The sequence below is a fragment of the Cyphellophora europaea genome (assembly GCF_000365145.1).
Source record: "Cyphellophora europaea CBS 101466 unplaced genomic scaffold supercont1.6, whole genome shotgun sequence".
Taxonomy (NCBI): Eukaryota; Fungi; Ascomycota; class Eurotiomycetes; order Chaetothyriales; family Cyphellophoraceae; genus Cyphellophora; species Cyphellophora europaea.
The window spans coordinates 1,842,932-1,865,363 of record NW_008481812.1 but is presented as its reverse complement, the minus strand read 5'-3'; the positions used below and the strand labels follow the sequence as shown (position 1 = coordinate 1,865,363).

Below are 22,432 nucleotides of genomic sequence, written 5' to 3'. Positions count from 1 at the left end.
TTCTGGAAAGCATTGATCAAGTTTGGGATGATCAGTGAAAGCCAGATGAGCTATGCTTTGAACCTGATGAAGTGGGTTTCGGCATCTGTACAATCAGCGATATGTGAACATTTTACTTCTGCATTGCCCATCTACATCTCCTCAATGCAGCCCAAGACCGGTCTAGTGACTGTTCCCATTCGTCAGGGGTGCAACTTTGGATGCCGAGCTGCTATTGTCACCACGCGCGCCTGCGCGCATGATCATGCCGAAAATTTCAACATCTTTCCTCGCATCAGCTGGGGTCGTCTTGATGGGTTTCCCTTCCGTCACCACAGCATACAGCTCCTTGAACTCAAGCGTATAGGGATCCTCGTAGGTTCTGCGAGTCGTCGACTCACGGTAAGATCCGTCTAGTAGTTTCTCGCGAATGAACATGGTCGTCGGTAGACCTTTGATGTAGGGTGTATCGTAGCAGATCTTGACTGTCTTGTCTTGCGTGAAGATCTCGATGGCCGCGTCGAATCGTGGTACGCTGTCGATGCCAGATTCGTAAGACACAGCGAAACTGGGATATTGGAAGAGCGCACTGTCGAACATAAGTGAAGGGCTTTATGGCAGAAAGAGACTCACCTCCAGAAGAGATTCTCAGTAGATCCACAGTTGACCGCACCTCTTACTTCTTCTGGCATTCCTAGGACCTCTCTCATGGCGCTCAAGTCGTGTGAACCTAGGCCACCGAGCAGACGCCACATCAACGTGTTTGATGGAGTGACAGGTAGGCCCAGTTCTTGGACAAGCGCTTGCTCCAAGAAACCATCTGTCCGAGCCTTGAGTTCGTTGGAGTCCTCAGCGCTGAAGTCGCTGAAGACCTTCGGGAAGGTACCAGATTGTGTGACAAACGCGGCATTCGGCCCAATAATGTCTCGAACCCTGGCGTAGAGAATCGTTCGTCCTCCTAACTCTTTGACTGCGTCTTGGAATGCAGCCGCATACCTGCGCATATAACCCACCATGACTTGGCCACTCGAGGCCTTCTCAGCCTCAATTATCAGATCTGCATCTCTCAGGTTGAGAGCCATTGGCTTCTCGACCAAGACTGTCTTGTTGTACTTGAGCCCGAGCAGCGTATGAGGGACATGAAACGCATCGCTGTTCGCAACGAGCACAACGTCGACATTGGGAGAACAGCAGAGATCTTCGGCGTTCCGAGTGACGCTAGGCTGTTTGCCAGCTATACGCCCCTGACAGTGTACAAGCGCATCATTGGAAACATCGCAGAGATATGTTATGGTGAACAGATCGGAAAGATGACCGATTGTGGGAATATGGACCACCTGTGTGATCTCGCCGCAGCTAGAGAAGCATGAGTACAGAGAGATCTGAGTTTCTGGGCAGACCTACCCAATAATCCCTATCCTGACGGGCATCGTGGAGGCTTCTGCAAGTCTCTTTGTACTATCAAGTCGTTTCTCAGTACCGTTGCCGTTTATAGATGTATCAGAACAGCCCCGCGACCAGCTACAAATTGCTGAGCGAGCTCTGAGAGATCCAAGTTGTCCGAGACGTAGGTTGCAGTAACGCTAGACCACTTCCCTTATGCCGCGGAGGAGCTCGCGTAATCTATGGCAGAGTACAGCTCCGTCAACACTTCCGCCAGTGGCGTGATACGTGTGATAGAGTGGGAGCCACCAATATGTTACTTTTCTAAGGATTTGACTCCCAACTTCTTGATTCTTCTTCGGTCCTTCCTTGATACCAAGGGCCCAGCCATGTAGCTGCAGACCTGGGGCGGGGTCGACACCTTGGCCGCAACTCCCCGAGAATGTCTTCGCCGCAACTCCCCGGCTATCAGCTGATAATCTTGCACTACGAAGAGATTTGGGGCCCCACCAAGATTGAACCCATATTGCCCCGCACAGAATTTGGCGCTGTGTTACCCCGACCTATTCAACTATGGATGTGCATACCTCCATCAGCCCACGTGGCTGGATGGAGTCGGAGTGGGAATATTCAGAATGCAGCAAAAGAAAATTCACGGCATCACGGCCGAATGTCACTTCGCTGTACTGATAAGCATCAAGCTAGGTTTAGTAACGTGACATTATCCTCCCTGTGGTTCAGCATCTGCTGGCAGGTCAGGATAGTTCAGTCCTGCTTAAGCGCTGCTCGATTTTCTGAGACATATCGAAGAAGCTCATAGCATTTGATACCTCATCGCGAATCTGTCGTGATCAAGTGACACACGTCGCTAATTGACATTAGGCCAGCAATCGACCGCCATAAGCAAGGAACAAACACAGTATGACTGGCACAGAAGTAGCTGTCCCGATGCTGCGTTGGGGTATTCTAGGTGAGTACCGATAGACTCTAGCCCTCCGTCAAGTGAAACTAATGAGTTTTCCATTGCAGGCACCGGATGGATTTCAACCATGTTCACGAAGGATCTGCTGGCCGATCGTCCAGACGCTGACTGCAGACATGCAATAAGTGCGGTCGGCTCTTCGTCCATCTCGAAAGGCAAGACCTTCGTCGCCAATTGTTGGAAAGAAACGACAACACACACGCGACCCCGTGTGTACGACAGCTATCAAGCAGTATACACAGACACTAATGTCGATATTGTCTACGTGGGAACACCGCACTCTGAGCATAAGAAAAACTGCCTGGATGCTATTGCCGCGGGCAAGCACGTTTTGTGCGAAAAGCCACTTACTATCAATGCAAAGGAAGGTCAGGAGGTGGTCGACGCGGCGAGAGAAAAAGGCGTCTTCCTTATGGAAGGTATGTCTGCCTCTTTCTCCGGTCTCGAAACCAGAGTCCATGAATCTCCAACGCAGGGACTGACATGCTACCAGCCGTTTGGACGAGGTTCTCGCCATTATTCTCCGCGCTAAAGGAGGAACTTTTCGTAAAGAAGACCATTGGTGATGTACATCGCATGTTCGTGGATTTTGGGAACAAGATGCCCCTGGACACGCTGCCGTCTACCCATCGTCTCAAAGATCCCGCTCTGGGCGCTGGCGCTCTTCTTGACATCGGCATCTACGCGTTAACCTATGCTTCGGTCATACTCGGTGACTGGAAACTAGGACTGCAGCATCCTACACCAGTTGTCACATCTTCACTCGATATCCATGATGGGATGGATCTTTCGAATGTGATTGTGCTTGACTATCCTTCAAAAGACACCACCGGACACGAATCAACAAAGACGGCAATCTGCACGTCTTCTTTCAAGTGCAAATCACCCGATGACTTTGCCCGCATTGACGGATCATGCGGAAGCATTCTCATCTTTGGCTTAGCCGCAAGTGTGCCCGGCGGTTTTCGTATCCTCCTCTATCCAGCGTCACCAGGGGAAGAGAAGTCCGAGACTGAGAGGATCTTTACTGTCGAGAAGCCCAAGGACACGCTGGGCTTCTTCTGGGAGGCAGATGCAGTTGCACGCGATATCGCCGCTGGCAGAACAGAGAACGCTGTTGTCCCACTTGACGAGTCGATACGTATGATGCAGCTCATGGACAAGATTCGGAAAGACGCTGGTTTAGTCTACCCGCAGGACACAGTATGACAGATGCTACGATCAATGATAATACACATCTTGACACCCTCTAGATTTCTCGACGGGCACTGCGTTGTCACCGCTCATCCGATAGTGTTCGAAAAGAACTCGACAGAATAATCTGAACCCGCACCTTTCGAAGAAGGGGCTCTGGGGAACGGCACCTTGTTCAATGCCGAGATCTAAGTTTCTCCTCCGTATAGAAACGGGATATGCTCAGCACGCCCAGATTAGTAACCCCAATTTTACCTAAGCCCGACATTACTCCATATCGCTAGTTTATTGAAAATTTTGCGTGGATAGGTTGCGCATCCAGAGGTACCCGCGCTAGCAGCACGCAGAGATGGCTCACGGGGAGTTACGGAGACCCCGCAATCTGAAGAAACTGGAGCTTGTCTAGGATTCGGTCTGGTGATGGCCTCGAGCCGGCGACTGTACTTGTCGAAGGAAACCCCAAGCTTCATGTACTATATATGCTTGTGGGGATGTCCATCTCTACAAGAATCTCAGGTTCCGGCGCAATAGCTTCACCAGCACACGATCCAAAGCTCCACGGCTGACAGAACGAACAAGAAAACACAAGATGACCAACAATCCAGCAGAAAGAGGTATCGGTGCGGCACTTGCTGCCGTTCTTCCCCAGGATGGATTGCGATGGTGGCAGAAGCCTCATCTGGTCTATCTCAACTTCTGTCTTTGGTCACTGTTCCTTTTCTCTTCCGCGAATGGATACGATGGGTCAATGGTGAGACTGCCGCTCTGTTCGACCGTCATGACACACTGCTGACCGTCGCGCGTCAGATGAACGGTCTTCAAGCCCTACCACAGTGGCAAGAAGCATTGCACCATCCCAAGTACGTATACAGCCGACTATCTAAAGCCCAAAGCTAACGTACTGGTGCCTGTAGAGGTGCATGGCTCGGTTTTCTCAACGCTGTGCAATCCTTGGGAGCTTTCTGCTGCTATCCTGTCATCGCATGGTCCAACAACCGCTTTGGACGCAAGAAAACGGTCGCTGTCGGCTATTTCTGGTTGGTCATCGGCACTGCTCTTCAGACCGCGGCACAGAACCCGACTATGTTCGTCCTGGGTAGACTTTGCATCGGAGGTGCCTCATCTTTCTGGTCCGCGTCAGTCCCCCTACTCATGACCGAAACCGCCTATCCGACCCATCGCGCGAATCTCACGGCTCTTTACAACTGCGGCTGGTACGTCGGATCTCTGCTGGCCGCGTGGGTTACGTACGGAACCCGAAATTACGATAGTTACTGGGCATGGCGCATTCCCTCTGTCTGCCAGATATGCATTCCGGTGGCTGCGCTTCCAGGTTTCTTGATGGCCAAAGAATCTCCTCGCTGGCTCATCTCCAAAGGTCGACATGAGGAGGCCCGTGCCTTCCTCATAAAATACCACGGCGGCGGTGACCAGGTCTCTCCTTTGGCAGATTTCGAGTTCAACGAGATCTCCAGCGCCATCGAGCTAGAAGATCGGATCAAGGCCGAGACAAGCTATCGCCAGATGTTCGCGACCAAGGGCAACAGACATCGATCCTTCATCACAATCACCTTGGGGGTGTTCGCCCAATGGAACGGAGTCGGCATCGCCAGCTACTACCTCGCTCCAGTTCTTCTGACAGTCGGCATCACCTCGGTCACAGATCAGACTATGATCTCCGGTTTCTTGCAAGTCTGGAACTTGATACTGGCCGTCAGTGCGGCTTTCCTCGTCGATCGACTCGGCCGTCGGCCACTATTCCTGGTTTCCTGCTTTGGCATGCTTGCCTGCTACGTCTTCATCTCGGCTCTCTCGGGTTCATTCGCGAACACGGGCAATGCCGCTACCGGCATCGCCGTCATCCCTTTCTTGTTCCTCTACTACGGCTTCTACGACATCGCCTTCACGCCACTCCTCGTTTCCTACACGTGCGAGATCTGGAACTACACCTATCGGGCCCGCGGACTCGCGATGAACCAGTGGTCGACCGCACTGGCGGTTTTCTTCAACATTTTTGTCAACCCCATCGCGCTGGGAGCGATCCAGTGGAAGTACTACATTGTATATGTGGCGATTCTGGTCGTGATCACTACCGTTGTCTGGTTCTTTTACCCCGAGACACGCGGACACAGTCTCGAAGAGATGGCTCATGTCTTCGATGGAAGTGCTGCTGCGGTGCCCGACGCTTTCAGGATCAAGGAAGAGGCGCAGAGTCGTGCGTCGGTGGATCATGATGTGCAGAACAAGTCGGGCGCGATGGCTCATGTCGAGCAAAAGTAATGATGTGCCTCTTTACAAGTACAGAGACAGCACCACTGAAAGTTGAGGACGAACATATAGGAACATGTGGCCAGGCTGCACACTATTCGTTTCGGGGCTATGGTGAGTGACAGTCTGCAGATATCGCAGAAAGAATACGTCGCTGTTAGTCCATTTGCCCGCAGGTGGAAGGACATGCTTTCTTCTAGAAGAGGCACCATCACGCGCCACCCAAGTCGTCCTCGATCCTTGCTTCGTCAACATCCTTGATCCACTTCATGAAGAAGCTCACGTCCTTGGGTAACACTCCAGGGATAGACATTCGCTGCATCCACATTGGCAAGTTGCCCGCAGCGTCGCTAGCTGTAGTCATGATCCACTCGACCTCCTCTCCCTCGCCTGCACCTTTCGACCTCAGAGTGCATGTTTCCACGGCGGTGTAAAGTCCCTGAACGACCTCCTCTCTCTGCTGGCCCTCTCCTTCCTTACGATTTCGGTGGTTGGCATAAAAGGCCTTTTTGACGCCGACGCCCAGCTTCACGGGAACCGTGACAACGACAAACTTCTGCTTCTCGCCGTCAGCCCACCGCTTGGCGCTGTCGCTGCTAGGCCTCACGCTGCTACCACCGCCGTCTACAGCTTGCTCGGGAAGCACCTTACCACCCACCACCAAAACACCGAAACATCGCGGTGCGAGTATGCCGGGCAGCGCGTGGCACATCTCGTTGATGGAAATACTGACATCGGTCCAACCTTTCCTCTGGAGGCTCCCTTCTTCAGCTAATTTTCGCACTTGGCCGTCCCAGTCGACGGCCTTACGAGTGTCGAAGAGATTTGGCGTGAACTCTTGCTCGTTCTTGGAATGGTTGTGTAGCAAGCCGAATACGAATTGCTCCCAAGATGCGGTGCCGGACTCAAGCTTGGCGGATACGCAGTTGTGGACAGAGCGCCGGGTGAACCAGTACTCATTCAGAATGTCCGTGGGTTTCTTCCTACGTATCTTGGGAGCCTGGCCAGAGCCGACGGATCGAGCGGACGCATTGCTGGGAGAGCGTGCGCGGCGCGTGTCCACGGGGGCGGTGGGAACGGCGAGGCTGTTGCTCGCTGCAGCACTCGAGTCCGCTTCTGGCGCTTTGCTTGCCCGTTGGCCGGAGGGCGGGTCCACTCCTGCGTTGATGCTGCTAGATTCGTTGTACCACGGGACGTCACGTTCTAGCGCTGACCGTGAGAAGTTCCGTGTGAGCACATCGACGGAGGCATTGGAGCCGTCTGCTTTCTTAGTAGAAGTCTTCTTGAAGTTGGCCTCTACTTGAGACTTGGACAGAAACGAGAGACCGTCGTTGAGAAGAGTAACGATAAAGGGAAGAAGATCCGGCTGATCCACATCTTCCTTCTTGGGATTCAATGACTGGATAGCCGATGAGCCAAGAGGAAGATCGGGGTGCGGCGGCAGTTCGGATAACTGCAGCGGGGTGAGGCGGAGAAGCGGCGAGGCACCCGGCGCGAACGACGACATCAGGGTAGGTGGACACTTGCCAGGGTCGATGGTTCTGCTGGTTGTTGAACAAAGTGGAACCGTGATGGCACAATGTAGCTCAGCGCTGATAGGAATTGCGTTGTGTCTCCTTGAGCGGATTTCGGACGTTCAGGTCAGGCAACTACAACTTATCAATCGGAGCGGCGCCAACTGCCTGATTCTTGAGTCCGCGCATCCCGGTTGGCTCCGGTGCTGCCTCTGAAGTTGTCTTACATGATGCATGTCGTTTCAGCGGAAGTCATGATGGGGGCATTTCGAACCAATGATGTCAGCGTAAGAGCGACGAGATCTGCAAGGCTGAATCTGGGCCAGAAGCTTGACACAAGGCTGCGTATTTCTGATTCGGAAGCTAGCTTTCCCAATGTGGAATATGCAGCTTCTGGTGGGCAATCCAACAAGTCGATCACTTGCCCGAAATCGCGGCTCTCGCGGCCTAGGGAGGATCGTTTTTCGCAGCACTTCCCGGCATTGTGGTAACCGCTGAGGCTCACTTACTTCGTACTGTTCTCACATTTGGCGTGAGGTGCTCTTCGAAATGGGCCTGTTCAGATCCTTTCAGATACCAGAGCGTCAGAACAATAGCATGTTTATACTGGGAGAAAGAACAGCGGCGCCATACAAGGATGCAAAATCTGTTTCTTGTCTCATTTCCCACTCAGCTGCTCACAAAGCAATCTCGAGTCTCGTATGTTTCTGTATGCTGAGCGTGCTTTTAGCAGCATACAGTCTTCGGGACCCGAAGGAAGAATACGAACGCCATGAACGACTATTTACCGGCGACCCGCTGTGGCTGTGGGGGCTGGAATCTCGGCACAGATCCCTACACTGTTGCCGCAAAAGTGTCTCCTCGATTTGAGTCTTCCAAGCCTCGGTGTTGGCATTGGGAACAAAACGCTTCTGTTGGTGTTTTGAAAGATATCTCATATCATTCACTTCCACACGAATAAATGCTGTTTCCGAGCGGCATCAGCTCCTGTCCCGGTAGCAGCAGCATCCCACCAATGAACCATGCGACTCATCGATACTCGCACACTCGAACTCGCCGACTTCGGCAATCATCTTCCCTCGGCGCAGTATGCCATTCTCTCGCACCGATGGGGCGACAATGAGGTAACCTATCGACAATACATGGCTCTGGACAAATCGTTGCTGCGTGCTCAAACCCCGCGTGCCTACAGCAGTGGCCTAGACAAGATCCTATGGGGATGTCACATGGCACGCCGCAACAACCTTCGCTACTTCTGGATCGACACCTGCTGTATCAACAAGAACAATGAGGATGACCAGACAGAACTCAGCGCGTCCGTTATGTCAATGTGGAAGTGGTACCACGAGGCCGCAATCTGTTACATCTTTTTGGCGACAATCACGCTATCTGCTGCCGAAGTCGAGCGAGATCCCAATGCCTTTATGGAATGGCACCATAGCAAGGACTCAGAGGACAGGGACTATGGCCGACCCGCCGAGTACTTCCGGCGTGGCTGGACGCTACAGGAGCTGCTCGCGCCACGGCGCGCCATCTTCTTTAACGCGACGTGGTCCTTCATCGGCTCGCGTCTGCAGCTCGTGGACCAGATCTACAATGCCACCAACATCGCCAAGCAGTACATCAATTCAAACGAAGGGATCCGGCTCGCCAGCATCGCTGCCCGTTTGAGCTGGGCTGGTGGGCGAGAGACAACGCGCGAGGAAGACCGTGTGTACTCATTGATTGGCCTCTTCGATATCAACATGGACATCCGCTATGGCGAAGGCTACGAACGCGCCTTCTACCGCCTTCAGAAGGAGATTGTTGAAAATGATCCCAGCGAGGACATCTTTGCCTGGACCTCTGATAAACTGGCCAAGTCAGGCTTACTCGCGCCGGATATTGACTGCTTCGCCAACTCCGGCGACATCGACCGCATCTGGACTCAGGACAAAGAGCCTCACCAGCTTACCAGCAAGGGTCTGCGTTTGCACATCACAGCGCGGCTGTGGGAAATGGCGCGAGAGAGTGCCCAGGCCAACAACCATCCACACCCGACGGTCGTGCTGCCGCTGGCTGCGGGGCGGCGGAATAAGCAGACCAAGGAGGTCGAGGTCGTCACCATCATGCTAGTGTGCATGAACTATCGAGAGTCACCGACAAGGATGTTCGTACGCGAGCACTGCGATCGCCTGGGGTTTGAGGCATCGACGGCAGCCGCTGCAACATCGTTGTCCGCATCTTCGACGCGTGACAGCAAGCGCCGATCGCAGCTAATGAAGGCAGACGAGTACATCTCCATCTTCGTGCGGCAGGAGTATAGTTTTAACCCTGCACATCGGAAGAAGACGATGGAACTGATGAGGCAGCGTTTTGGATCCTTTGGTCGCGAATTCAAGGCTTACGTGTATGAAGGCCGTTACACGACTCCTGAGGCCGTACCTGAAGGAAGGGTGGTGAATGGTGGTTCGCTGCGCCGTCCTCGTTCACCGAGCCCTCACATTGGGTATGCTATGTGAACGAATCTGGCCTGCTCTTTGTTGGTGATGCGAGAGTGATGTTTTGCGCCATCGCTGGGATCATTAGTCTATCAGGGCCCAACTTTCTCGCTCTCAAAAGTTGTGCAAACGCAGACGGTACGATATGTGTACTGAGCAGGGACCGTTTGCGTCTGGCCACAATGAACGCTCGAATCAAGTACTGCTTCGCAAAGTGCAGACTTCTACGCATGAGTCTCGCCATCATGCAAGGGCGGCTTGTCAGAGCTTGATTGCCATGTGGTTGCACCAGATGCAAACGGCGTTCTTCGCACGCCTCAGAGTACCCAAGGCCAACGATTCGAGGCCCTAGCAGCGTTCAGTTCTCAAGTGACGAGACGCGTGGCTAGCCAACGGGCATCTCTGCGCCGACAATGACCCACGCAAACGCGGAGTGATGCGTTCTCTCACATCTCGAACGGAAACCTATAAATATCAAGCCCTGGGAGAGCTGTAATGCTTCTTCCTTCCTCCAGATCCACCTTTCGACCAAGACCTTGACCGATAAATATTCACCCTACCTAAGGCCACCGATTCGGTTCCAACCCCCGCGACCCTTCTACATAAATAGACACCTACGGTACCTCAGAGTACCGAGCCACCAAACGATCCACCAAGTCAACCCTTTGTGGACACATTCAACTCTCTTCAACCAAAAATCAGCCAACATGTCGACCCGTGGTGTCCTTTGTCCGCGCTGCAGGCTCAGAAACCAACAGACTTGGGTTGTCCCCGGCACCTTCTGCCACAAGTGTAAGTACCCTTGCTGAGCTTGGGTACGTAGCACTGTGACATGGAACCTGGACCCTAGGTTGTGGAGGGAGATGGAATATTGTTGACAGCCGCGATGGATACATTCGTTGCTTAGATGTCAGTGATGTGCGCAGGGGGGGCGCTGGCGTTGCAGGGCGTTGGCTTGCTCTAAATCGTAGGGGGATATAAATGCACGGGACAAAGATACGGAGCTAGTGCTCGGCCCAGCTACAAGACGAGCGAGGCCACAATGGCAAAACGGTTGCGTAAAGCCAACCACTCTTCAACAAACATATCTTCATTTCCCTACACCAACACTCTGACCACCCAGCAACCACTCCACAAAGCGTCTAGACTTGTGTGACCTACATCAAACTACTCCTCCCCCCAATCTCCATACTCGGCTCCCCGCCAGGCATATCCCCCTTCCTCCCCACCACAAACTCCCGATAAATGGCCTCCAACCGCCTCACCTCATCCCGACTAATACTGCTCCTCGTCGCCGCCAAACTCCTCTCCACATGCCGCCACTCAATGACCACCTCGTCATCCTTCTCTTCGCCCGCCCCCCTCTCCCTCTGCATCCCCTGCTGCTGTTGGTGGTTAAAGCTATAGTCCCCCCTCATGGCCGCACGCTCCCGCTTCCGCAGCAACTTCAGCTCCTCAAGCTTCGCCGCGATGCTGGCGTGCGAGTCCAGCTTGAGCGCCTTATTGCCAGCACCACCAAGTCGGGCGCCGCCGCCGCCTTTGCGCGCCTCGGCGTCCAGTGACGGGTCGAAGAGGAATTGGCTGACGTCGTGGCGCTTGACGCCGCCGGAGGCAGAGCCTTTGCGCGAGGAGGCAGAGCCCTTGCGCTGGCTGTGGGTGCCGTTCGTCATCGTGCCGCCTTTACTGTGTTGGTGGCCACTGCCGCTGCCGCTGCCGCTGCTGCCGCTCGTCTTGTCGCCGAGGAGGTCGTGGATGGCTTCGAGGTGCGCGTTGTACGCGAGGGCCTGGAGGTCCGCGCCCGTGAAGCCGGCGGTGCGCTCCGCGACGGTCAGTAGCCGATTCTCGACCTCGGGTTTCAGGCGCAGCTGTTTCGTGACGGCCTTGAGGATGTCGAGGCGGTCGTCCATGTCTGGCATGTCGCACAGGAGGGACTTGTCGAGACGGCCGGGTCGCAGGAGCGCTGGGTCGATCAGGTCGGGGCGCGATGTCGCGGCTAGCACGTACACGCCGTCCAGGCCCTCGGCGCCGTCCATCTGCGTCAGCATCTGATTTACCACTCTGTCTGTGACGCCGGTGCTGTCGTGGCCGCGCTTCGGCGCGATGGAATCGAATTCGTCGAAGAACAGGACGCATGGCTTGGCTGCCTGGGCGCGCTCGAAGAGGTCGCGGACGGACTTTTCGGACGCGCCAATGTACTTGTTAAGGATCTCGGGCCCTTTGACGCTGATGAAGTTCAGGTTGCACTCGCCCGCCACTGCTGACGCGAGCAGAGTCTTACCGCAGCCCGGGTAGCCGTAGAGCAGCAGGCCGGATCGTAGACGAAGTGGTGATTTTGCAAAGATCGGAGCATATTTGGTAGGGTACATCAGTGTCTCAAGAAGGGTCTTTCGCGTTGTTTGTAGGCCGCCAATGGAAGCGAAGGTGGTCGAGGAGGTCGTTAGCGTAACGTTACGTAGAGATGTGGGCGTGAAATTCTTGAGCGCAGCATCGAAATCGGTCTTCGTAAGAGTGAGGTCGTTTCCAGCATTGTCGGATTCGGTCAGAATCGAACGTGTGAGACACGCATCACGAGCTCGACTCACGAGGAGGACGAGATCCGCGGGCATGTAGCCATCTGTATTTCCAGCAATGTCCAGTAAATCGAGGTGTGGAGATACGCGAAAACCGTCTCGGTCTGAACCGGTTGCGGAGTTAGGACGACTCGAGGGATTCGAGGGATCCATCCACGAATGCTCAGACATGTTTTGCGAGTTGCTTGTGCTGCGAGAATGCCCGCCATTTACGCCATTGACGTGTCGTGTTTCTTCAGCCAGAAGCTTATACAACACATCACGTCGGATCTCTTTTGTTGGGGCTTTAATGCTGATAATGTCTCCCACGACATGGCCGCTTATGATTAGGCTGTGAATACTGTCTTTCGACTGTGCAGTGGCCAGAAGCGTGACTCCTGACTGGAAGGTGCAGTATTGCCTTAATATTGAGCAAAGCACTTCGGCGATCTGCCGACTTCGCTCGTTGTCATTGCTGAGCGTCTGCATCTCGGTCTCGGCTGGGCAGATCTTGTCTAGGTCGTCGAGAACCACAACCGACTGCCCACCCAGGCGTGCGCACCAGGATGCCGACATGAAAAGTCTTCTGAGCGTATCCCGAATGGTCGATACTCGTGTCTCATCGGTCACGAGCTTCTGACAAGAGAAGTAGGTCACATTGAACAAGAAATCTTCTCGGAGTTGATGTGCAATGGAGCACGCAATTGAAGTCTTACCAGAGCCAATCGAGCCAGTGAGCAGCACAGATGAGCACAGTGTGAGGTTAGACATGCTCTGCTTTAGCACCGGCTCAGCGCCGATCAATTCTGTGCCCTTGTGTCGCAGTTCCTGAGCAAAAGTCGGAAAGATGATGCCCAACTCCAACGGCCTCGGCACTTCAGAGCGAACCTCTGCAATACCTTTCTGCTCTTTACCTAGCGCCCATATCAGTGAGCTACCCGAATCACCTTCGGGCTGCCCCTTTTGTTCAATGCGGAGCACACCTCCCGGAAAGTGCATTAGTGAGCTCGGATCTCCCGAGGGAGGAAGTACCATGCCATCCGTAATTGGTCCAGAAAGCAAACCCTCATTGCTGTCGTGGGCGATGCGCATTTTGTCAAGTGTTGCTGCTTTGGCGGCTTTTGAGTCACCCCCAAACCTCAACTCATCCCGTTTTTGCGATCCTTCGCTCGCAAATGGAAACAGTTGCAGGGACTGCACCGAGGAAGGATGTAGAGGCCGGAAAGCAGGTTCGATTCTGACGATATTGCCAACCGCTTCGTTGATACCAAGCATAGTGGAAAGCATGGATGAGATTCCGACATGATGGCTGTCGACCGCGCCATTCCAGAGCAGTACCTCCGCAACAATTCGTGTTGCTGGTCTTCCAACGTCGCTGGATTCTTCTTCCTTCAACCGCTCCATTTGTGACTTCTCAAGCTCCGCTCTCAAGCCGTTTGGCCTGACGATGGAGATGCTAGCATGCTTAGCCCCTTTCATGGCTTCTGAGTCGGCATGCTCACGCGGCAGCCAGAGCTTTAGACCCGAAATATTGCCACTGTCATGCTTGAAGAATGCATCTGCGACCGCTCGATCAACCGCCCGGAGAAAGAGAGCGTTCTTGTAGCTTGACGAACGACGGCCGCCAGAGCTATGCGCCGCGCTTGCACCACTTTTCCCGCTACGCCGACTGGTCACGCTGCGAGCCTCACCTCGCTGATTCCTGCTCGAGCCTGGCCGTGTCTTTGGAGCAACCACTACTTCGGCATCAGGAGCGATCTTGGCAAACGGGACGGTAGTTGGTTGTGGCGGCACAAGAGAGGTCACTTTGATATTAGCCGTATGTGTCGGTGAGAGATGCAATGTCAGTGGGTGATTGGTCTCAATCGAAGGCGCTGCTTTACTAGCAAAGGCTGGGTTTGGTAAAGCCCGAATCTGAGAGAGTAGATTCAATTCCAAGAAATTGGCATGTAGCTCAATAACTTCCCAATCAGCTGGTGTAAGTGGCTCAATGTTGACAGTATGAGCCAATGGTGGATCCAGGTGAACCAGGAGCCCAACTTTCCTGCCTTCACTTAAGCCCAGCTTGCTGCCGAAGGTGCTGTCAATTTCGATCATGGGCACGTCGAGCTCTTTCGCACCACGCCGATCAGCATTTACCACAGATGCTGGCCGCGTTCGACTGGCATATCCTGTCCACCCTGTGTAGACTGATCGTTGAAAGCCTGTCCCTCCACTTGACACCGATCCGGATGATAACGTCTGCGACTGATATTGAATCTCAATGATAACGTTCTGAGCCGGGATATTTGACGCGTCTATGAGTGCAATGAGGTTTGGTGGCAGATTGACCAAGCAGTTCTGAAGTGCCACGAAGGCGACCTCTGCACGCGCTGCTGGTGCCATCGTTGTTGCGATAGAGAATGTAAGGAAAGTTTACGATCAGTCGTACTAGCGCATTGTACAAGAAAAGTCCAGATAGTGATAGACTCTGCGAGAGGATGGGTAACCGCACACTTATCAAACGAGGCTGAAGAAGAGTGTTGAATGTAGTCGTTTGATGAGCGTTCCCTCGAGCAGCTTCACGTTCCCGACCTCGGCTCGTCGGAGTCGGCAGAACAAAACTTCCGTGCAAACGCCAAGGCTAGACCCATCAAGAGCTTGGCACTTTGACGCGAAACGCGTTGACGCGAACTTCCCCTCGCTGGGTCGAACAATTCTCGCAACCACTCCCCTCCCAGTCCTCCCACCGCAACAACGTCGCAAAGATGGCGCTTCTCCAGTACAAAGCTCCCGTCGACTATGAAGCACAGCTAGATGCCTTCAAGTCGTTCCTGGAGAAGTTCGAAACCACACAGACCGCTTCAGACGAAGCCGCCGAAGCCATCAATGACCTTAACCTGAACGGTGATGACGAGTACGACTTTATGGACGATGTCGCCAATGGCGCGACACCAAACGGACGCTCACAAGGCACGAAGCGAAAATACATCGAGATGCTGCAGGAGGTAGCGGACCGCGACCGCCAGAACATCCTCATAGACCTGGACGATCTAAAGGAGTTCGAGGATTCATTAGACGCGGATTCGAACCTCAAGCTGGTAGACTCAGTGCTGAACAATACAAAGCACTACGTGGACATCTTTTCCGATGCGGTTGACAAGATCATCCCCAAACCTAGCAAGGATATTTCCTTCAAAGACGACGTTTTGGATGTGATCATGTCCCAGCGGCAGAAGCGAAACGACACTCTATCACAAGCAGCGCAAAATGAAGCCGAGGCGGCGATACCTATCTCTACATTTCCTCCCGAGCTGACGCGCCGATACACTCTCAATTTCAGGCCCCTTACGCCGGCTGGCGAGAAAGACAAGACTCTGGCAGTGCGTCAGGTGCGAGGTGAGCATCTTGGTCATCTCATCACAGTTCGCGGCATCACGACGCGAGTATCAGATGTCAAGCCGGCTCTCCGCATCCAGGCTTACACTTGCGATAGTTGCGGCTCCGAAATCTTTCAGCCCATCACTACGAAGCAATTCACGCCCATGCAGGTCTGCCCTTCTGAAGAATGCGAACGAAATCAGACAAAAGGCCAGCTGTTCCCTTCAACTCGGGCATCGAAGTTCCTTCCGTTCCAGGAGATCAAGATACAAGAGATGGCAGACCAGGTGCCGGTCGGCCACATTCCTCGAACCCTAACCATCCACGCACACGGTTCCCTGACACGTGTGGTAAACCCCGGCGACGTAGTGGATGTTGCAGGGATCTTCCTTCCTACGCCCTACACCGGCTTTCGTGCCATTCGTGCCGGTCTCCTCACAGATACCTATCTCGAAGCCCAGCATATTACGCAACACAAGAAGGCATACCAGGATCTCAAGCTCGACCCTCGTGTGATCCGCCGCATTGAGTCATACAAAGCCACAGGTCATCTCTACGAGTACCTTGCACGGTCCATTGCGCCTGAGATTTACGGACACCTTGATGTTAAGAAAGCCCTCCTGCTACTGCTCATCGGCGGTGTCACCAAAACCATGGGCGACGGCATGCGCATCCGTGGTGATATCAACGTCTGCCTAATGGGAGATCCAGGTGTTGCCAAATCCCAACTCCTCAAGTACATCACGAAAGTAGCCCCTCGCGGCGTTTACACGACAGGTCGAGGATCCTCGGGCGTCGGTCTCACTGCAGCTGTGATGCGTGATCCCGTCACCGATGAGATGGTCCTGGAAGGTGGTGCCCTCGTTCTGGCCGACAATGGCATTTGCTGCATTGATGAATTCGACAAGATGGACGACGGGGACCGCACGGCTATTCACGAAGTCATGGAGCAACAAACTATCTCCATCAGCAAAGCTGGTATCACTACCACTCTGAATGCTCGCACCTCAATTCTTGCGGCCGCCAACCCGCTGTATGGCCGCTACAATCCCCGCATATCACCCGTCGAGAATATCAATCTGCCAGCAGCGCTCTTGTCCCGATTCGATATCCTTTTCCTCATCCTCGACACGCCCTCGCGCGAATCCGACGAAGAACTCGCACAGCACGTTTGCCATGTGCACATGACCAACAGTGCCGATCCCACAGCCTCTACGAACGGCGCTACAGCCCCCACTTCCCAGACCAACGGCGACGCCACCAACGGCCCAACCTTCTCGCCCCACGAAGTGCGGCAATACATCGCTTTGGCGCGCACGCACCGCCCCACAATCCCAGCCTCAGTCTCCCAGTACCTCACCGGCGCGTACGTGCGCCTGCGGCAGCAGCAGAAGCGCGACGAAAACTCCAAGCGCCAATTCACGCACATCTCGCCGCGTACGCTGCTCGGCGTGCTCCGCCTGGCGCAAGCGCTGGCCCGGCTACGCTTCGCCGCCGAGGTCGTCAACGAAGACGTCGACGAAGCCCTGCGTCTCATCGACGTCAGCAAGGCGAGCCTGTACGCCGACGGCCGCAATGGTCGCGCCGACATGAGCGTCAGCAGCCGCATCTACGAGGTCATTCGGGGCATGCGCGAGAGCGGCGCAGCCGCCGTGGGCCGGGGTGGCGCAAGCAGGGGCGAGATGGACTTCAAGCGCGTGAGGGAGCTGGTGCTGGGGAAGGGGTTCAAGGAGGAGGAGTTTGAGCGTGTGGTGGAGGAGTATGAGCTTTTGGACGTGAGTTTCTTCCCTTTCCTGTTCCTCAATTTTATCTCGTTTTGGGTAATGCTAACACACATTCTGCAGGTCTGGCAGCGAGCCAACAATGGGACACGGCTGGTGTGGGTCGAGGCCGGAGATAGCGATGATGACGATATGGCTTGAATGGCGCAGGATTCGTGTTCGTACTCATCTTCGCATTGGTGTCTTGGTCGCCTGGTTGTTGGGCAACTTGACGTTTCTGTTCATGCTGCTGATGGATTATGCTCGGCGTCGGGGGTCAGTCTGCCTGTTTAATTGCTCAGAGTATGGCGCTAGTTGAACTTGAAGGAAGACTATAGTAGTAGACGCATGTTCAAGTAGAGAAGCGGACGAGATGGGGGGTTACCACGGGAGCCGCGCATGAAGCCAAAAGATTAGCAATGCTAGATACATTATGTCTCGCTTCCCGTCGCTACACGGTACAGTGGTGCTATCGGCTTGTGTTCCCTACAATACCGCCTGTTTCATAACTGTGCTTGCTTCGAACGCCTCATATACCATGTTCAACTTGCCCTACTTGCTGAAGACCATTTTGACAACAAAGAATTTCAGCGAATGACATCCTGTAAGTCTGCTCATCAATATCATACCCACGCACACAGCAGTCCTCCGGAGGTTCGTCGACTCAATGTGAAATGAAAGAATGTAAGCTGTCGTGATGCTCTGAATGCTCCGAATCAAGCTCGACTACCGGCGCGCATGGATTGTTGTCGGTGCTGCGGGCCAACGCTATGACCACGGTCACCGACAGACCCGAAATTTTGCTTGACGGCATCGTCATCCTGATCCTTGCCGAAGTGCGCGGAGGCCTCGGCGAGAGGGTTCCTGGTATATCCACAGGGGTCAGGCAAGCTCGCCATCCCAAAAACCCCAGCAAAGGGACCGAATGGGGAGTCGAACACGTGAGCATCGGGCTGACCGTCGAACGGAGTCGCTTGCCATTGCAATGGATTGTCAGATTGCCGTCCGTGATCCTGTGCAGGCGGGTAGTTTTCCTTGCCAAGCCCGATGTCTTGCAGGGGATCCTGCGTGGAGCTAGCTCTGTGCGGGTTGTAGTGGGCATCCATGAAGAGTGGATTTTGGTTCTGAGGCTGCAGCCATGGGGCTTTTTGGTATGTGAGGCGAGGGGCTGGGGCATTGTATGATTGGGTCAAGGACACGAGCTGAGTAGAGTCCAGTGCAATGGCCGGGCTGCCCTCGAAGATGGCGAACTTGGCACGTCGCTTCTTTGGCGGAATGCTGCCAACAGCAATCTTGAAATCGTCCTCGTCCTCGGAGGGCGAGTACAAACCCGGATAGCGGGTAGCATGCACGGGCATTGGAGCATCGGCCAGGGCAGGCTTAGGAGTAGCTGCTGCAGCCCAGCGTCTACGCTTCGGTGTAGGTGAAGCTTTCCTCTTGGACGTGCGAGTAGCGTTGGTGAAAGCCCGGTGTACAGGCTTCTTCTTGAGACGTGGCTTCGGTTTGGGCTTAAACATGAGTGGTGACTCGCCCTCGATCAGGCTGCTAGCATCGTCGAGATCGTCGATGTGGCGACTCTTCCTGAAAGACCATTCGGCCGAAAATGTGACTTCATTGGGTATGACCATGCGAGAGAGACGTTCCATTCTCTTGACGACTGATGCATCCTTCCTTTGGTTTCGTCGACGAGCTTCGTCTGGAGTCGCAGCATCGAACAGGTCCATGCCGGGCCAAATCTTCCCTTTCAGCTTGTTGCTGGCATTAGCAGGCGTCGCAATGAGAGCTGGGTCGATTTCCGTCGGGTAGGTGTCGTTGAAAGGCGGTGAACTTTGCATAGATGAGGTTTGTCTAAGAGGCGTGAGAGGGTAAACTCCAGTTTGGACATTGCTGGTGGTACAGTCAGTCATGCTGCAACTTCTAAGCTGCTGAACTTACCTATAGCCGTTTCCGTTGTCAACATCAGCATCTCCGCTGGTCTTGTTGGCTCGGCCACGCCCTCTTCCCCGGCCGGTCGTACGACGTTGGACTGGAGGATCGGCTGAACCACGCTCTTGCTTTATGGCACGCTTCTTTCCTGCACCATTTCGTTTGGAGGCTTGCTTGAGCTCTTTTTGCTGCATGCGTTCGGACAGAAGTTGAGCCAAGCCATGCTCTTGATACCATTGGTTGTAGGCACTCAAGTCGTAGGCAGCTTGAAGCTCTTGATGGCTCTTGACTTGCAGCTTATGCAGCTGAGCCAGGTGAGCCTTGGAGCTGACATGAGTGAGAAGGTGGGAGACGTCGGTAAAGGAAGGTCGTTGTGGACAAATGCTGCAGTTGAGCATGGACGTCATGGTTGCCGCGTGTGATGGAACGTAAGAACGACAGGACAGACTTTGGTGAGGTCTCGCAGCACGACTGCTGAAAAATGACCTGGCAACGTGGTAGGCACAGCACCGTTAAGGTGCAAGTGCTGACGGAGCAAGAGGTAAGGAGGATCTGGGGAGGAACGGGCAAATTTGTGGATGAGAAACGATGGGAGATGCATAAGATGAAAGGAGATGGCAAGCGCTGATGGAGCTCACGATCAGTGGCCGTGTCAGTGTCCAAAATCACAAGAGGGAGGAACGACGGACAGAAAGTGAAGTTGATTCAAGGCGTCACTGGGAAGGTGGCGAACATCGTGCCTTCTTTCCCAGCGGCCAATGGTAAGATCGGAATCGCCCTAATATCAACGAACCTCGCCTCACCCTCCTCACCTTTCACTCACTTTGCACTCACCATAGCATTATGCTTGATCACCATTTACCTGCGTGCACCATGGACCGAATGTCTTGCGATCTATGAGTCCTGTCACCGCAGGCATGCGGAGTTATGAAGCAGTCATAGGTGATCGCAATGTCAATTTTCTCTTGTCTTGTATCCCATCTCTCAGTTGATGCATCAAGAGGGTTATTAGATCACAAGAGGAGTTCCTCTGTCGCCCACGATATGACTATCTAGCATGCCGTACATTGTATGGCAGCGCCTCGGTGACTGGTATGGGCATACAGCTAGCTTGCGTCAGTGCAAAGTCGAGATGGATGGGGGACAATTCTCACTACACAGGATCGACCTCAACGAGACCCGGATAGCCCAGAAGGCTTAAGCCAGCGACACCGAAGACAGTGTGGAATACATCGACCATGTCTCCCGGTCGATCGGACATTCCTCCATGATCGGTATCCTATTAGTCGTCAACAGCCTGATCGAACGGGGTGGGAACACACATACCTGGCACTTGAGGATGAAGTTGCTGAGCTTATCCCCATCTATCCAGTGCAGCCGCTTGATCATGGCTAGACTACTCACCACCCACCAGCTATAGCAGACATCTTCCAGCTTTTCAGGACGACCATTGAGTCCACCGTTAGGCAACTGCCGTTCACTTAGCCAGGCTCCGAGACGGTCGATGTCCACCAAGTCAAGCCTTCTAGCGATAGACAGCGCACCGACACACGTGAAGACTTGTCCAGAGTGAGACTCTGCTCCGGGAGATGTGCCATATGCGCCGTCTAGGTTCGCACACTGGTGGATGTGATCAACAGCCCCATCGACGTCCACCAAGTCCATCAAGTCCAGTATTGAGAGCGCGATGAAGGCGCAGTGAAGGAATCGAGTATCCTTCTCGCCCCATACATCGCCAGCAAAGGTGCCCGAGTCCTTGTCCTGAAGGCCAGCAATATCTGCATGATCAGCATTGGCTGACCAAGGGTTCGCGAATAGTGCTCACACTTGGCAACCTTCTCCTTTCCTCCATTACCATCAAGCTCGGACAGGGCATCGATAGTGGCCAAGATCTGAACAGCACTAGTGGTATAGAGCATGTGTGAATCGTGTTTCGGCGCGGCTCCAAACCCACCATCAGGATTCTGACACGCCAATACGAACTCAATGGTCTTGTCTCGAGGCAGGACGTCTGGATGGCCAAGTAAGCACAAAGCAATTAAGCCCCAGTAGACGCCATTGAGACGCAAGTGCTCGGTCAGCCAATATTCAAGTTCATCTCGCCGCTGCGCCAGATGTCAACCAACCATTTTGTAGCAACAACTACATGTCACGCACAGTATCGAGAGTCTCGATGTAGCTCACGTGCTTATCGATCACAAGCGTTAGCTCGTTCGGCAGCATCTGACCGCCTCCCCTACCGGGTCCTGACACGAGCGACATGTCGATAGCCGGGGATCGTCGGAAGCTGCCGCACAACAATGTCTGGCTCGGTAGTTGGAGATTTTGCTATGAGCTGCTCTCTGGTATCCAGATAGCGAATTGCATTCCACGGTATGCTGGGAGGTGGCGACTTGATATCGTCGGAATACGAAGATGGCGACAGGCTGAAGCCCAAAAAACCCGAAAGGTCAGGGACAACGAACCCGCATGGCGCCCCTGTGCCCCTGTTGCTTGGCATGCACATCACGCTTCGACTGATCGATTTACGCCTCCCCTGAAACACTTGCATCGCACCCGGCCACAGACTGCCCCGAGTCAGACAGCAGTCTTGGCTTGCGGGCGCAGGAATAGCAATATCGTGGTCGCTCACTTAGAAACCAGACAGCAGAATCAGCCATCCGTGGAAAATTTGGCGTAATGCACAAATCTTCCCAGTGGCAACATTTACAGGGGAGTTCAACGGGCATTAAACCCTGAATGTGCAGCGTAGCGAGACCCCTGGACTCAAGTATAACTCTCGCGCCGACAGAATCATATGTATTTGTACTCACTATGTCTGCATACTACGCAGGCCTACTGCACCTCCTAAGCCCGGCCTAGACAAGGCATGCTGCGTGGACTCGGATCTGAACGACATGGACCTGACAATCCTAGCTGTGGCCGTGGCAGGTATTACCCACCAGATACTACATTCATTTCTCGTATCTCAGACAAAACATGCTGCGTTTTCGGCAGACGTACTCAAACCTATGCTGAACGCTCGTGCTGCCACGCA

At 54.0% G+C, this 22,432-nt stretch overlaps 9 protein-coding genes across 9 annotated transcripts; 4 read left to right on the top strand and 5 right to left on the bottom strand.

Moving 5' to 3' along the window:
* Positions 1-162: 162 nt before the first annotated feature.
* On the bottom strand, positions 163-1,409 carry HMPREF1541_06931 (uncharacterized protein; the record flags this gene model as incomplete). The annotated part of the gene is made up of 3 exons (XM_008721257.1): positions 163-568; positions 613-1,335; positions 1,384-1,409. The coding sequence occupies 3 exons, from the start codon at positions 1,407-1,409 to the stop codon at positions 163-165; spliced, it is 1,155 nt and encodes a 384-aa protein (XP_008719479.1).
* An 874-nt stretch (positions 1,410-2,283) lies between these two features.
* On the top strand, positions 2,284-3,553 carry HMPREF1541_06930 (uncharacterized protein; the record flags this gene model as incomplete). Its single annotated transcript, XM_008721256.1, has 3 exons — positions 2,284-2,332; positions 2,392-2,763; positions 2,838-3,553. The coding sequence occupies 3 exons, from the start codon at positions 2,284-2,286 to the stop codon at positions 3,551-3,553; spliced, it is 1,137 nt and encodes a 378-aa protein (XP_008719478.1).
* A 574-nt stretch (positions 3,554-4,127) lies between these two features.
* Positions 4,128-5,818, top strand: HMPREF1541_06929 (uncharacterized protein; the record flags this gene model as incomplete). Its single annotated transcript, XM_008721255.1, has 3 exons — positions 4,128-4,289; positions 4,346-4,398; positions 4,453-5,818. 3 exons carry the CDS (start codon positions 4,128-4,130, stop codon positions 5,816-5,818), a joined length of 1,581 nt encoding a protein of 526 aa, XP_008719477.1.
* A 199-nt stretch (positions 5,819-6,017) lies between these two features.
* Positions 6,018-7,313, bottom strand: HMPREF1541_06928 (uncharacterized protein; the record flags this gene model as incomplete). Its single annotated transcript, XM_008721254.1, has 1 exon — positions 6,018-7,313. The coding sequence occupies one exon, from the start codon at positions 7,311-7,313 to the stop codon at positions 6,018-6,020; it is 1,296 nt and encodes a 431-aa protein (XP_008719476.1).
* Positions 7,314-8,342: 1,029 nt separating this feature from the next.
* HMPREF1541_06927 (uncharacterized protein) lies at positions 8,343-9,821 on the top strand (the record flags this gene model as incomplete). Its single annotated transcript, XM_008721253.1, has 1 exon — positions 8,343-9,821. One exon carries the CDS (start codon positions 8,343-8,345, stop codon positions 9,819-9,821), a length of 1,479 nt encoding a protein of 492 aa, XP_008719475.1.
* Positions 9,822-10,957: 1,136 nt separating this feature from the next.
* Positions 10,958-14,734, bottom strand: HMPREF1541_06926 (uncharacterized protein; the record flags this gene model as incomplete). Its single annotated transcript, XM_008721252.1, has 1 exon — positions 10,958-14,734. One exon carries the CDS (start codon positions 14,732-14,734, stop codon positions 10,958-10,960), a length of 3,777 nt encoding a protein of 1,258 aa, XP_008719474.1.
* A 362-nt stretch (positions 14,735-15,096) lies between these two features.
* Positions 15,097-17,631, top strand: HMPREF1541_06925 (uncharacterized protein; the record flags this gene model as incomplete). The annotated part of the gene is made up of 3 exons (XM_008721251.1): positions 15,097-16,903; positions 16,940-17,484; positions 17,554-17,631. 3 exons carry the CDS (start codon positions 15,097-15,099, stop codon positions 17,629-17,631), a joined length of 2,430 nt encoding a protein of 809 aa, XP_008719473.1.
* A 554-nt stretch (positions 17,632-18,185) lies between these two features.
* Positions 18,186-19,802, bottom strand: HMPREF1541_06924 (uncharacterized protein; the record flags this gene model as incomplete). Its single annotated transcript, XM_008721250.1, has 2 exons — positions 18,186-19,356; positions 19,405-19,802. 2 exons carry the CDS (start codon positions 19,800-19,802, stop codon positions 18,186-18,188), a joined length of 1,569 nt encoding a protein of 522 aa, XP_008719472.1.
* A 746-nt stretch (positions 19,803-20,548) lies between these two features.
* HMPREF1541_06923 (uncharacterized protein) lies at positions 20,549-21,657 on the bottom strand (the record flags this gene model as incomplete). Its single annotated transcript, XM_008721249.1, has 4 exons — positions 20,549-20,674; positions 20,722-21,173; positions 21,221-21,500; positions 21,553-21,657. The coding sequence occupies 4 exons, from the start codon at positions 21,655-21,657 to the stop codon at positions 20,549-20,551; spliced, it is 963 nt and encodes a 320-aa protein (XP_008719471.1).
* Positions 21,658-22,432: the final 775 nt, after the last annotated feature.